Source organism: Sceloporus occidentalis, unplaced genomic scaffold (genome assembly GCF_023333645.1).
Source record: "Sceloporus occidentalis isolate IW3139 unplaced genomic scaffold, rSceOcc1.0.p SCAF_53, whole genome shotgun sequence".
NCBI lineage: Eukaryota > Metazoa > Chordata > Lepidosauria > Squamata > Phrynosomatidae > Sceloporus > Sceloporus occidentalis.
The window spans coordinates 6376298-6392009 of NW_028317033.1; the positions used below are offsets into that span (position 1 = coordinate 6376298).

The 15712-nt window shown below is 42.1% G+C and overlaps 1 protein-coding gene across 1 annotated transcript; it reads right to left on the minus strand.

The window, feature by feature from the left end:
- Window positions 1–5496: 5496 nt before the first annotated feature.
- On the minus strand, window positions 5497–9894 carry LOC149288296 (2-acylglycerol O-acyltransferase 1). The gene is made up of 6 exons (XM_089492032.1): window positions 9801–9894; window positions 7766–7944; window positions 7119–7323; window positions 6688–6862; window positions 5910–6109; window positions 5497–5651 (listed from the first exon to the last, which is right to left on the minus strand). Exons 1-6 carry the CDS (start codon window positions 9892–9894, stop codon window positions 5497–5499), a joined length of 1008 nt encoding a protein of 335 aa, XP_089348158.1.
- Between the last annotated feature and the right edge of the window lie 5818 nt (window positions 9895–15712).

Consider the following 15712-nt stretch of genomic DNA (forward strand, 5'->3'; position numbering starts at 1 on the left):
AGTCAGATTATAAGACGACCCCGATTATAAGATGAGGGGTATTTTTCAAAGCATTTTCGAGCAAATCGAGCAAATAAGGTATTTGAGCCTGAGACTAGCTTAGCGCACCGAAATGTTAGGTGTTTATCACTTTTTGTGAGCTGTCATTTCCCCCCCCCCAAATGAGATATAGCAGGACTGCAACCTTAGTAGCGCCACAAAAGTACAAGCAAGGCTAATTCACAAGGATCTCTCCAACTTTTATGCAGCCATTTACCAATATCTCTGTACAGCCCCTGACAGGAAGAAATGCCGACCTTTATTATTATTCTTTATTTTTATTTATTGTTTCATAAAGCACCATCAGATGCAGCAGCGCAGAAAAAAAGGTAGACAGGACATAACAATTAGTCATTTGCTCACAGAGGGGAGATCAGGGGCTTCAAGCAGTGGGAATCAATGAGGGAACAAAGAGGAGCGGGGCGGCTGCAGCAAAAAGGCTTCATCTCCTAGGTCAGGTAACTATTTTTCCCCGGTTCGAAGCGAGTACTTTAATAAGCATTCTGCTTTACTGGGGGTATCAGCGACATAAAGCGGCCCCTTTAAATAGCAGTTCTATCATCGCATCCTGCAGCCTGAAGGGGTTAATGTGGCCTTGCACCTGTCCATGGCGGACATTTACCGGGGTCAGTGGTGGGCGATTTAATGACATTCTATGGAGCTTCATAAACCTCGCCACGGACACCAGTGTCCCCGTAAGGACACTCCGCCTATCCCAGGGATAGTGTGAGAAAAAGCCACCTACTGCTAAATTACCAAGTTTAACTCAGAAAGAGTAATACATATATATATTTTATATATATATATATATATATTAAATACACAGTATATCATTAAAGATAATGAATCCACAATTCTTTTCATTAGTAGTATTTACCATCCTCTCTTCAGCCCTCTGTGTAACAAAGGGGTACCCCTGGGGTACAGCCACTATAGGTTGGTTCATTGTCACAATGCCCCCCAAAAATACCAAAATGACTTACCTACCCCCAGGAGGGGGAGGCATTAAACCCCAGGCTCCCGGAGCTGTCATTCACAGAGGCCACCCACGGCCAGAGCACGCAGCGGGAGATGCGCGCCCGCTTTCCGAATCAGGGCAGATGGAACCGTCTTCTGGTCCTCCACATGGAGCTGGATGCAAGGCGCCTCCTGATTTGCCACTTTAGTCTATTCTGATTGGCTGGGGGTTTCTCCATCCCTGCCATCCATCCACTAGTCTCCATAATGCAGGGGGAATCGGCGGGGGATTAGCCTGTGCACCACCGACAAGTATTTTACGGCCTTCTTCTTTCCGATCGGTAATATTAGATTTTTTTTATTTATAGCAACAATTTAACTGCAATGATGTCACAGGAATACAGACTATTTTTTTATGTTTAAAACAAGGAATTAACATAAAAATGGCGACTGCCATGTAGTAGCCTATTAACAAAACTATGTTAACCCCTGCAATAGCCAGAGCTATTTCCCTCATTTATCTTATTTAATGTATATATATATATATATATATATATATATATAGTTTTATTTTTACGACAAGAAGGCCCTTTAAAGCATATTCATATTTATATATATTTTTTTAAGAATAAAAAATTAAGTGATTGTTTTCTTATTATTAATAATCCACATTTAATGCAAATGAAGAAAAGAACACCGTATACCACTCCTACACAACAGTTTTTAAAGTTTTATATATGGTTTTAGATTATTAGTTATTTAATTGTTTTTAACTCTAACAAATTCCCCACAAACTAACCACATAATAAAGTAATAAATACATATTATGGTCGAGATAAAAGAAAATGATTTATATATATATATATATATATATATATATAAAATGAGAAGGAGAGCGGCAGAGATCTTACAAGCCTTGCCTTTGTCATCTGACTGTATTGTTGCATTTGTTTTAAATTATGTTTTTACATTTAACTGCATTACTTTTTCCTTTTTGAGTTAACCCTTTAAGTGCGGGAGGCCAGGCCAATTTTCATATTTTTGCTATAGTAACAAGTAAGGTATATATTTTCCTTTTATTAAAGTTATTAAAGTTAAGCTATTTATAGATATCTAGTTTAACACATCACCTAACAATATATAGTGATCAAAACACAAAAGAAACACTTAAAACATAAACAAAAATTCAAACCGTATAGTAAAAATGATGGAAGCGAAAATCTCCCACCCTTCCATAGTAAATGTATCCAGTAGAGTTGGCTGTTCATATATGTAAATTGCACACGCGGCCAATGCAGTTTAGCGACACAGGAGAAAGGGGTTAAATTCGCTCCTTAATCCACTAATGTTATAAAGACATTGAGTAAAATAAATAATATATACATTATTTATTTGTGATAATTGTCACCATGCAGCCTTTTTCATACCTGTGGACTTTTTAAACGAGCTGACCGTAGAACTCTTGAAATATTAACTCTTTAATAGCCCACTGTGAGGTTTCTATGCAGTGATTTGCCAAATATGTTGGCTCATGGAAACCTTGACATGATATTATTTAAAGACACACTTTATTAAGTCACCTGCATTCAAGCAGGGATATTATCAACCATAACATACTGGTAGCAAAAGCACCTATTTACAACAGCAGTGTAGAAGTGTAGTTCCAGAGAATCTGCCCCATTCACCCTGAGATTGAGGCAAAAACCCTGAGAGTTCCCAGCTATGCTTATACTGATCCCCTCGGGCTGTGTCCCTTCCAGTCCGAGTGCCCTCAGTGAGCCAGCATTTTAGCAAACATAACATTGCGCACAAGCGGTATATTTTTATTATTCGGGGGGGGGTTATTCGAGTTATATCCAACTTTAGTAGTAGTTGAGTTCTGAGCCCTTGAGAAGATGTGATTTACCCTTCTGTAAAGTCGCTTAGATTTGGGGTGGCTTGGCTCAATACAGCGCCCCCAAAAGGCTACATGCAATGCAGCCAGTTGGTTAGAGGACACGGCCCTGGGAGCACAATAGGTTTTCAGGACACATAACGCGTTGCTCGGCAATGCCCAATATTACCCTTTTTCTTATTTATTTTCCTATTATAAGTGGATCAGCCTGGGGAGTCCATGCATGACGCAGATTACCAGGGCTCCAGGAATCAGGGCATTAGACTTTCCTCATGCCCCCTGGTCCCCCCAAAGCCCTCATCTCTCTCTCCACGCTCCCGTAGTTAGCCGTGCCTCCTCCAGCTGCCACGTTAAAGAGGCCTTCCTGACCCTGAGCATTTCCCAGGTAAGTATTGTAATAAGACTGTGGCTGACCACAAATATTCAAAAGACCCCTTCATGGAAATTAAAGTTTTGTTTGCAAATGTAAATGTTTTGTATTAAACTATTTCCTGAATGGCAGCACACTAACCACACACCCAGACCAGCACTTTCTTCCGAAAGCTAGCGGCTTCGATTCATTTCATGGCTTTACCGCTGCAGAACATTTATGCAGAACGTGTTGGTAGGTATGGAGGGCAGGTTGTTTCCATTCTAAGTTCCGTGTTTTGTGCCGGGGTTGTATAGTGATAACACTTCTGATAATCCTGTGGAAAGGACTGACTTCATCATAGACATTTTCCTAAATGTCCTTTATGCACCTTGGACTTCCGCACGCCTTTTAACAGATACCGGTGTCCTTCTGCTGACACTTTACATACCCCCTCGTTCAAATGTCCCCCTGAGCTGCTGATTTTTTTGTTATATTTTTTCCACTACCAGAACCCTTTTAACATAACAAACATTTTGACATCAGATAAGAACCATTCCACCAATCTAGTCTGCCCACTTGCTTTGAAGAATTGGTCTTTAATCTCATCTTGGATTCAGGATAGCCATATAAAAGCTTTCTGTATTAACGTCTCTTCTGGTGGGAAGCTGTTCGTCCTACAACCCTCTCCGTAACTTTGTTGTGTTTTACGTGCATTCCGCAATTAGACAAAGCGGTATAAACAACAATAATGACCAGGAATTAATAAACATTTAATAAACAGTAATTTATTGTATAACGCATGACACACATCTCCCCCCCCATTGATTATACAGCCCACTAAGTATGCAGTGTTTAATATACAGAGGCAAATAACACACGACAATATATAAACTGTTCACCAAAATATAGATTTTTACATAAAAATATATATTTATATCCATATAAATAGGGTTGCGTTCCTGAGCTTGGCAGACTTGGTCTGTAAATGTTAGGTGTCCTGTAACAAACTGGACGGGAGTGGAGAAAAAAAACCAAAAAACTACATCCTCCATCTAAATACAACTTCCCAAAACGAATGCCATTACGAAACACGGTATACGGTTTAACTATACCTGGGAACGCACCCCATGGCCCCGCTCCCAGCCCATTTCCCCTTTATACGGAAGCGTTTCCCGCCATGTCCTGGCCGCGTCCCGTAGGGGGAGGCTCCGGGTAGCCAGAGCCAAGAAGTTCCCAGGTAAGCATTTGACAGACACCTCTTTATACGGGGAATCAGTATATAGCAGCGCCCCTCAACGCACACCTAACAGTCCGGGATTTAGGTATTACTCAGGTGTATTTAAGGTGGCTTGGTTTATTTAATGGAGAAACACCTTAGACACACCTGAGTAATACCTAAATCCTGGACTGTCAGGTGTGCGTTGAGGTGAGGGTCGAGGAGCCCTGCCCTATAGGACACCATTTTATATAGTTATGACCTTGATTTACCAGTGTTTAACCTTTTGAGTGCAGGATGCTTTTAGAATAGGCTCAGAGCAAGAAAAGATAACAGTACGTGATTACATGCGGGTGCAATAAGTATAATGACGCATAATTACCATGATAGCAACCAGTTCAAATGCCATGAATGCCTCACACTGTTGCATATAAATAAAGGTTACACTGTACTGTTATTGGCATTCAAAGTCATATTTGTTTCCTAGTACATGCCACGGGCTCCCAATCCAGTCCTTAATTTGAGATAGAAGATTCATATACAACAGCTCTTGGGTCTCAAAATGGCTAATGGGCAAGGAATATCACACATATTTATAAACAAGTCTTTCAGTCCGGAGTACAAAGAGGATATGACCTGGTAACATCCTAAGAATTATGTTTTTGTGATATTAATTTAAATATTGACTATTTATTGATGATTAAAATTATTAATGATGAGACTTTATATATTATATAAATATTTTGGCATTTACATTTGCTGTTATATATTAGATGAAACATTTCAAAAGAAAATAGGCTAAGGGAAAAAAATAAAGCATTAACCTATATACTATGACAGATGTTAAGTGATGATTATCTTCTGCTTTAAAGAAAGCCATGATGAGACAGAATTCACATACATAAGGCGGCAAACAAAAGCCTCTTTCAAGAAAGAAGGTCACAAAATGATTTGACCGGGTGCTAGGGTGCCAAGGGCAGATTGCGGCTTCAATCAGGTGCTTCCATCTAGTGGTGCTGCTAGGAACTACATCTGGGGTCACGTGAAAATGAGGGACTTGTGTTCAGGGATTCCATATTTCCCCTTGTTCTCTTCAAAGAGCTCTTGAAGCGCATTAAGGTACTTTTGATGGAGTGACTCAATTTCCTCTTGTGTTGGGTTTGACGTTTGGGCCACTGGGATCGGTCTGCCGACTGTGAAACACAACAAAATGTGAGCTACGTAGAAGGTCATTTACACTTTCTCCAATTATTTCACAGGAACTAGCCTTTATGACTACTTTCTTGTTAAATTACACAGATAACTATTTCACTTCAACACAACAAAATATTTAAAATCTTTAAATATTTAACCATCATCGGACTCATTATGCTGATAATTAACCATAATAAATTAATCCGAATTTCCCTGAGAATAATTTTTACTTAAATATCAGGTCTTAAATTACATACCCACAGTGTGAATGGGCTTCCGGTATGGCATTAAACCGAAGCTGTACTGGAAGATCCCGCGGGCATGAAATAGCGGCATAGAAAATCCCATGATTTTCTGCAACTTCTCCTGGACCGATCGCAGCAGGGAGCCTTTTGGGTTAGGCACTTGGTGGAAGAGCTCGTTCTCCCCAAATGAGAACACCGGTACCAGATGAGCGCTGCGAAGAAACAGAATAAATAGGATTAGTTACAGGTTAGTTGAGAACCCCTACTTATTTCATTCTGTTGGGGAGCTAGCACTCAGATGGGATCTGTCCAGTCTGGAGGCAACATCTCATAAATAAATAGTAGGATGATTACAATGTGACTGCAACTATTTTATTTTACTAAAGACTAACTGTGCAGAATATAAAAAAGGCAAAATATGCCAATTATCTAGACACATACTATACTCTTCCTGGCCAGATCTGAGAAAAAAAAATCCTGTAGCACCCAGGTAATACATTTTTTTTAAGTTCAAAATTGCATTCACCTTCCATAGTTCAATATTATATATATATATATATATATATATATATATATATATATATATATACACACACACACACAAATATATATACATACTGCTACATAAGTATTAAAAGGTATCACATTAATGGACTTATACAAAGTTACAAAGTGTTTGGTAATTCTGTTTTTTTTTTTTATATTGTTACGTGGAAGTGCTAATGCGTCGTCTTAATGAATTACTCCCATTGTTTAGAAAAATGGAAATACATTTGTTAGGGAAACATACCCCCGCTTCATGGCTACTTTGATGAATCCTTTCCTCTTCAAGATGTGGAGTGTTAGATTTCCAGGGTGTGCGTCCAGAGCCTCCTCGGCTCCCCCGATCACTATGATAGCAGCATTGCCTCCATCCTCTTTGGTTAATACATGATTGACGCTCTTCTTAGAGGCAGAAACCAATCCTATGAATCAATATACAGGATTTACATACGGTGTTATCTGGAGATTGTGCAGTGTGTTCCAGATCAATACACAACATGCATTGTTAATAAGCATAACATAAAAAAAAAATGTTAAACCTCTATTAACGTGAAATCTAAATAAACTATCCTGTTGTAAATTTCATGTTTTACAAGGTCACATGTTGGAAACCATTATAAAAAGAGTCATGTTGTTTCGAGTGAGGTGTAGAGTTTCTGGAGAATCCCCATCTCTTACCTACGCTCATGATATACTCTCGGAAGAAAGGACAACGGAACCAGAAGGGAAGGATGTGCAGGTAGGGCGTCAGGCCTGGGAAGAGCTCTGCGAAGCCCGTGTAGTTCGTGCAGAAGTTCGCGAAGGCACCGGCGACCAGGACTCCGTGAGGATGGAACCCCATCAGATAATTGTGCTGTGGGTCCAAATCTGCACTTTTTACAAGCTGGGGGGGAAAAGTAACTTAGTGCTCTGCTCTGAGAAAAGGGGGTGATCGGATATTTATAACATTCTGTTATAGTCTTATTATATACACAGTTATTGTATTTATTTTAGATTCATACATATATACATTTCATGTGTAAGGTTCAATCAGATCTGTTTTCTCCCAAAGATCAGCTAAGCAATTCCCCCCCTTTCCTCCTTCCTTCCCTAGTCTTTAGAGGGGCATTAAGAGAAGAAAGCCTAATGGAGGGTCTATTTCTCCTACACATGGACACTTGGGAGGTTATACTTTGGTTTGTTGAAGGAGGCAAGGGCAAATAACCATGTGACCTGAAGCTTGACCTGGTGACAGTAGTGCTAGCCCCATATGGCTGTTGACATTATATGGTTTTCAACAACAAGAACATATTTTAGGGTCACACAATTATACCAGCTACACTTACCTTAATTGGGAAATAATCCTTAAAAAACCTCCACACAGTCCAGTTTCGTACCCACTGGCATCTCCGGCCTCCAGTCTGGGGAGTCTCCCAGTCAAGGTAGAGCCAAAGAACATACAGAGCCATCAAAAGCCATAACCTTGCAAGGACCAGCAAGAGGAAAATCCCCACACAGCACTGTCCTGCGGAGTGATATACAAAGGATATTCAACAAGGGCAACGTCAGCGGGGGAGGGCTGCTAAGGACTTGTGTCTCCCCCAAAGCTCTTCGCATTTCTTGTACTGAGACTGAGTGAAACCTCTGTGGGTGCTCAGATTTAGAGAGAATTTCTGAGGAGCACACACTTCAAACCAATTTAATGGTTGATTTATCCTACCAGAGCCAGCCCTTACATAGGACCCAGGCGGCACTTTGACTGGGGGAAGGGCTGCAATTTGCTGCCCCAAGCATTGGTGGATCCAGAGGAGGCAATTGGCGTTACCCCCCTCTCCCCAAGAAAGCTGACAGCATGCTCCACAAGTAGCGATAAAGAGATAAGTCGTGAGTCACAGACTTACTTCTTTATGGCCCTATTGTCAAGAAGAAGGCCGGGTTGAGCAGGGTCACCTAATATCGTGTTGCTGGAGTACCGCGGCAGCCAACTACATGGAAGGTAAGACGGGGTAAGTGAATTGCTTGTGTCTGTCTGTCTATAATAAACATGTTAGCCCACATGCTAACATACCCAGACACACAAATCCAGACAGAAACGTGTCATGTGTATCTGGTTGCGTGTCTGAATGGATTTGTGTGTATGTCAGGGCATCACAGCATGTAGGTATACGTATGTGTTGTCTGTCTGGGTTTGCATGTACGTGGGTATGTGTGTTGTCCCTGGATTTGTGTGTGTGCGGGGAGGGATGTGTGTGTGTGTGTGAGCATCGAAGGATGTATATCTGGGTATGCATGTGTGTGTGTCTGGATTTGTGTGTGGAGTGCATGTATGTTTGGGGGTGGTTTTGGTGGTGGGGTGCAGCATTTCATCCCTGGACCCAGGCAGCACAATGTCTCGGGCTGGCGCAGTATGAAGGCCATCAAACACTCATACAATAACATCCAGGCGGTAATGGTTTGCTCTGATTATATACTTTGAGCCCTGTTCCTTTCCTTAGATCGTTGTGTCTATCAGATCAGTACAATGTCCGTAGTGACCTGTGCTTTTGATTGATTTTTTAATGCTGTTTTTTTTTTTTAAGTGTTTGGTGGGTGGCAGAGCCATTGAGAAGTAGGGCACCGTTTAGACTGATTATTATTATTATTATTATTAGGTAGGGGGGAAAACTAGAACACTGCTGTTTCACTTATCCCATCCAAGACACCTACAGCAACATTACACGCGGTGTGCAAAAACGTATTTTTCCTTCAGTGGCAAAACAGCTGCATGAGAAGTGGCCCTAGTGAAGTACCCTGGGGCCATTTACTTTTGTATGGAATACAAATTAATATATATTAGGTTCATTTTCCTCAGTTTTTTTCCTTGTAAAAAATATTTTTTTGCTATACATTATATATGGCATGAAAGACAGACTTACTATATAGCGTAGGAACAATACATTAGGACGAGACAACTTGTGAGAAAAATAGCAAAATGTCAGTACAGGTCTTAGGGATACCAAATAATCTTATTCAATGAAGGGGTTAATACTGTACTGTGAATTACATTACCAACATCAACAATCGCATTTTATCTGCGGGTTATTTATCTGGGAAGTGGTCTTCTAATAAATGTTATGCGGTTGGTGCCAGAAGCCCAAGGAACACGCTGTCCCTTCTATTTATAACGCCGCTTGGAGTTCATGGTAATGCGGGCTAAAGGTGAGAATCAAGTCACCTTGGAAAACCACAGAGCCACAAGCTAAATAATGCCAACCACATTAACTATTCCACTGCAGACCTCCAGATCCCATAACACACCTCGGCTTATCTACTCATGCACCATTCTCTAGAACCCTGCTCCATATTACTCTAGAATGCATTTCATTCACTAAAAGCGCTTACCTAATAACAAGAAGGAGAAGACCCACTGGAAAACAGCAGCGGTCTGCAACCTCCGAGTCAGAGGAATGTTGAGAGGGGCAAATTCCACCTTCATAATGTATATTCTCACTGCTTCATAGGTGTCTCGATTCCCGAATCAACCCTACTGTCACCTGCCAAAAAAACGGAAGACCACATTAGCAAGCGGTACGATGAAACAGCACAGGATTTACTATTGTCTCAGATTATGGACCCGCAGGGGACATCTCAGGGCAGGCTACCAGGAGCTCTCCCTCTTTCCAGTAGCGCTTTGTCAGGGAACGGTGCCAGCACTCCGTGGACAGGACTAGCCAACTGTGCGGATGGTGCTAGCCCCAAGAGTAGGCACTAAAGTGGGTGGGAGAAAGAGGAAAGTGACCCGGAGACTCTGGGATGCAGGGCTTCGCTCTGGTCAAACATGGTCAGGTATGATTATGGGGAAGAAAACAATCACCTACCTGTCAGAGAAAACTGTTTAAAAAAAACTTGAGAGGTCAGTATAACAGCAGGGTAACAGAATTATAAAAACTACACATACAAGCCATGTGGTAACCAACAGGGTCGCCAGCAGAAATCTTGGGACCCAGCACCGGATTAATGCCTCATGCCAATCCCATTACCTCGCCCCCCCCATGCCATTCCCATTACCTCGCCCCCCCCATGCCAATCCCATTATCTCGCCCCCTCATGCCCATCCCATTGTCCCGCCCATTGCTCCACCTTTACGATCCTCCCATAAGCAGACCTAACAAGAGCAGAGGTGAGCCTAGGGTTAGTGGGGCCTAGGTGCAGTATTTCTTTAGAGTCTCTATAACTGATGCACATACATACTAACATGCAAACTCCCACCTCACACTTACACACTGACTACAATACTACACATTATATACAGTATATTATATATCAGTGTGACTATTACCTATAGTGTTAGTGTGTATAAAGTTGTATATTTTACATACACACTGTAACACAATAGTACAGTATATACAGAAACCCTCTACTCCCCCTTACCTCATCATGCAAGCATGGCTTACCTCACCGGCCCCCCTCCCTCCAAGATGTATGGTTGGGACTCCAAGCTCCTCCTATACATACACACAGACAGTAACATACTAACATATTTACACACATTCTAACATACACTTTAACACACTAACATACATTATCATACTTGCACACTAACATGCAAATACTATAACATCCTTCCACACACACTAACACACTTATCCACACTAACACAACCTCCCTTTGTTGGCTCAGTAGGGGGTAGGCAGGTGGCAGATCATATTGTGGCGCTCAGACTCAGCGTGCTGGGCTCGAGGACGGGCAGCCCTCCGCGCCAGCCTGGCGGTATGCATGGGTGCGGGGGTGGCTGTTGGAACTGGTGTTGGGGACCATGGGGGCCTATGTTATACCAATGTCTTTACTGGCACTGGCCACTTCGGGGACACTAGTACAGGACATCAGCCCTGATGGTAGCCCTGGTAACCAATCCCAACTATTACTGCGAAATAAATTACCGTATTTTTCGCTCCATAAGACGCAGTTTTTTTCCTCCCAAAGTAGGATGAAAAATCAGCCGCGTCTTATGGAGCGAAGATGCAGGCAGGGAGGGGGGGGGGGGCAACGATATACCGTATTTATCGGCGTATAACACGCACTTTTTTAACTAAAATCCGGAGCTTAAACCCTACCTGCGTGTTATACGCCGATAAATCCGGGGTCGCAACTGAGGCAGGCGGCGGCGGCCGCCAGCAGAGGAGTCCTGGATTTCTGCCAGTCAGGGGGGCCCAAGGGGTGCCGAGCGGTTGCTGAAGACAACCGCTCGGCAACTCTCGGGCCCCCCTGCCTGACAGATATACAGGAATCCTTTGCTGGCGGCGGCCGCCGCCACTGCCGCCTGCCTCAGCGCTTCAACTCCTGTGTTGGAAGCGTTTGTCTCGGGTGCCGGCGCTTTACGCTGGGCGCCGGCATATGACGTCAGACGCCGGCGCTCAGCAGTGAAGCGCCGGCACCCGAGACAAACGCCTCACGCTTCCAACACAGGAGTTTAAGGTAAGTGACCGGGGCGGGGGGGGGAGATCCTGAGAAGGGGGGGTTAGGGAGTTAGAGGGGAGATCCTGAGAAGGGGGGGTTAGGGAGTTAGAGGGGAGATACTGAGAAGGGGGGTTAGGGAGGGAGGTCTTACTGTGTGTGTCTTACTGTGTTTGTGTGTGTGTCTTACTGTGTGTGTGTGTGTGTGTCTTACTGTGTGTGTGTGTGTGTCTCACTGTGTCTGTGTGTGTCTTACTGTGTCTGTGTGTGTCTTACTGTGTGTGTCTTACTGTGTTCATAGCTTATTCAGTTATTGTAATAAATATTTTAGCCCATTTTTTAGCTCAAAATATTTTTTCCTTTTTTTTCTCCTCTAAAATCTAGGTGCGTCTTATCAGCAGGTGCGTCTTATAGAGCGAAAAATACGGTATCTCAATTTGTATAGCAAAAGAGAAGAAAGAGGAGCTGTAATAGAAACGTTCAAATAAACAAAGGGATCCAGGGAAGTACATTTTAATAGAGGGGAAACGTTGCCATAGTCTAAAACTACATGCAATGTATATAAGTGGATCAGCCTCCCAGTAGAAGCGGTAGAGGTGAATACAACGAGGGAGGACCTGTTTTTACTTGTATTGCTTATAACTTTTTCTTTTATACCCACAAGTATGACAATATTTAGCCCATAGGTATAGGGGGCCAAAAACATATGCAGGTGGACAGAATGCAGGTCGGTTTCATGGGGGCAACTTTGTTAATGCGACGCTATTGCCGGTACTTTTTGTGCAAATGGATGTATAGTTGTGTGAGTGAGAATACATGCACCAGTATTTGAAGAAGAGTATCGGAAGTCCACCTTTGACCTCCACCCCAGACCTTCTACTCTAGCATGCTTGTCCACAGGTGTCCCATTAACTTGAATTCATTTCTGGTTATAATGTCCTGTATGTGTTATTGACTAGGCTGAACAAATATCTCAGTCATAAGTTGCAAAGCGACAATAAAATACAAAAGTATGAAGTAAACGCTGGCTTATATTGAAGCAGCGGGAGACACTTTACTGAGCGTATGTTAGGGGGCGTATTGGTATATTTTCAGGGGTGTTCAGGATCTAGTCATTAAAGTAGTAGTTGGCAGGAAAGTTTGCAGTAGAGCTGGTGTTTGACCTCCTTGAAACCAGTACACATCCCTGGCACATGTCTCTGCTGAGGTGGCCCTGCATAATGCATTATTCAATCATTAAGACAACTTTCAAGAAATGCCACTGATTTAAATAGGATTTATACAAGGTTATCCAATACATTCTAGCAGCAGAGGCATGATAAGGAGTTATCCCTCATAATGTAAAGTCAGAGAAGAGGAAATAAACTGCAATTCCTCCTTAGTAAATAACCCACTGTTGACTTCCCATAAAGGGAACACATGCGCACCATGGAACCAGAAGGCCTTCCACATACCTTTTTATTGGAACACCTGTGTTTAAGCAGGAACATCTGCTGTACATTTTATTTTTAATCACGGGGTTTCTGCCATGAATTACAAGGCATAGGAATGTTCTGAGACTGTAAAACTGTTTACAAACACAGAACACAAAAGTAACAGTAAGCAACAAAACGAATGACCATGAGAGGAGGCCCCAGGACGCTAGACCAATCACGTGTGTATGTGTGTATGAATGAATATGTATGTATGTAGAGTGATGAAGTGTACAGTTAGTTGCTGGCACACCCTGTTACTAGGGCATTTCCTTACACTAACCTCAGAAACAGCAATCCCTTTTCACACTCGGATTCAGGCGAAGGTCTCATGTACCCCCAGTGTGTCTGTAATGGTTTTCAGGGCTCTTGCCCTCTTTCTCCTTCTTTCTATCAGATGGAAAGGACAGAAAAAACTTTCTGCTCCCTGAGAACTGACACCAGACACCAAGGGCGGTGCTCATCGCCGAGCACACTGCGAGCTTAACCCCTCCCATGCCACACATTGTCCAAACCGCAGACCATTGCAACACACCATCTATTAACCAAAAAAGGGGACATGACAGATTTCTTAAACCTTGCCCTACTATAGTTAAAGAGACACTAGTCCAGTGTTCCAAGGTGCCCCCTAAGCAATGGCTGCATATAAAAGTATTGGGGAAGTACTTATATGTATTGTTCAAAGCTGCAAAACATGTACTTACCATGTGAAGCTGGAGCTCCACAGCTGCAGCTTCCTATCCCCTCAGCCTAACACATGTCCTCCATGGGAGCAAGGAACAAATGCATACTGGGGGATTCTGCAGCATCACTTTATGCATTTACACAGGGGGGTCACTGTAAATATGTCCATGGAGCTCTCAGCTATCATGTACATTAAAATGTATATTAATGCTTAAGTAAATAAAATAAGCCTATCATTGGGCAATGTACAGAGAAGGGTAGATTAGGCTTCTCACTTTTTTTAAAACTCATTCCCTTCTGTAAAGAACACAGACCCTACGTACTATGTAGGCAGAGCTTTTTGGAACAATGGTAAAACTAGAGCCGGCTTTTGGCTAGTCTGTATCTAAGACAAGATCGGGGACTGATTAACGTCTTTATATCAGCAAAAATGGGCAGACTAGATGGCCGAATGGCTCTTATCTGCCGTCAGATTCTATGTTTCCAAGTCCAGGTTCTCAAAGGAACATATAACTTTTATATAGGTTGCTTCGGCTTAAATGGCAGCGTGTCCCTAGCCTTCTTGTCTTCTGGCTGATTCTGTTAGCCCGTCTAAATGATCAGTGTGCCAATAGCACACTGGGTGCGAGCGGCTTTAGATGCAGTTGAGTTGGCCATAGGGTTATTGATCCTTCAGAAGGAATAAAAATGACAATTAATACCATTTTAAAAAGCTTGACTAATACTTAGTCTAAACTGAATTAACAAGGAATTAGCACCAATGTGGTTTAGCACTAAAGACAATTTGGTGTTCTTCCAATTTGGTCCCATAAACTCCCTTTAATAAACAGACCTGGAGGCTGTCGTCGTCATTGACGACCGTCATGTGAAAGTTTGGGTAACTTTATCTAGTTAAAATCACACCAGCTCATTCTTTATGGTAATAAAAGTATTTTACTCAGCAGAATTTCATTAGTCAGTGTCAGTTTTGGTGTGATTAAGACAGAGTCATTCCATTGTTTACCACAAGGTAGTATGATAAGGAACAAATACTAGAACAAAAACACATAGAAATGCCTAATATGCAGTTTTCTGAAAATAAAGGATTATAACAAAATAGCACCGTTTGAAACAAAAAAACCAATAGAATATTTTTGGAATATTAATTTTAATGGGATAATTGTAACAATAAACTTGGCAGGAGTTCCCCTTAAATAATGATTATTTCAACGTTATTTCTAACTGGATTACCCAAATTAATCCTGCTGTCGCCCCCTAGTGACACTCACGGAAAATGTCCCTATCCCTAATACTACGTCCAAAACTATAATTTTCTCCCGCATTAAAGGGGTAAAAATTCTGTCACAGGACCCACTTTCCAAGCCTCGTTATAAAAAATGAAGACCAGCCCTAGGTTTGGCTGGATCAATAGCCCTTTCTGATTGGCCGCGGGATATGCGCGCATGTGTAATGAAGAATGTGATGCAATGATAATATAGTTGTCCGCTGAACTGCCTGTTGCAAAGGTCATTATATAAATAGGCAGTTCTGTACTTTTTATTCGTCGTCAGTATTAATTAAGAACTAATATTGTTATTAGTGTTTATTAAATATTTTCAGTCGAGTAATTGGCATGTAGTTTGTAATTCAGGCGCCGCGGGCACCCATCAGCGTGTAACCGGCTTACTACTGATTCTACGTTCCTTTCGAGCCGGTGAATAAGCC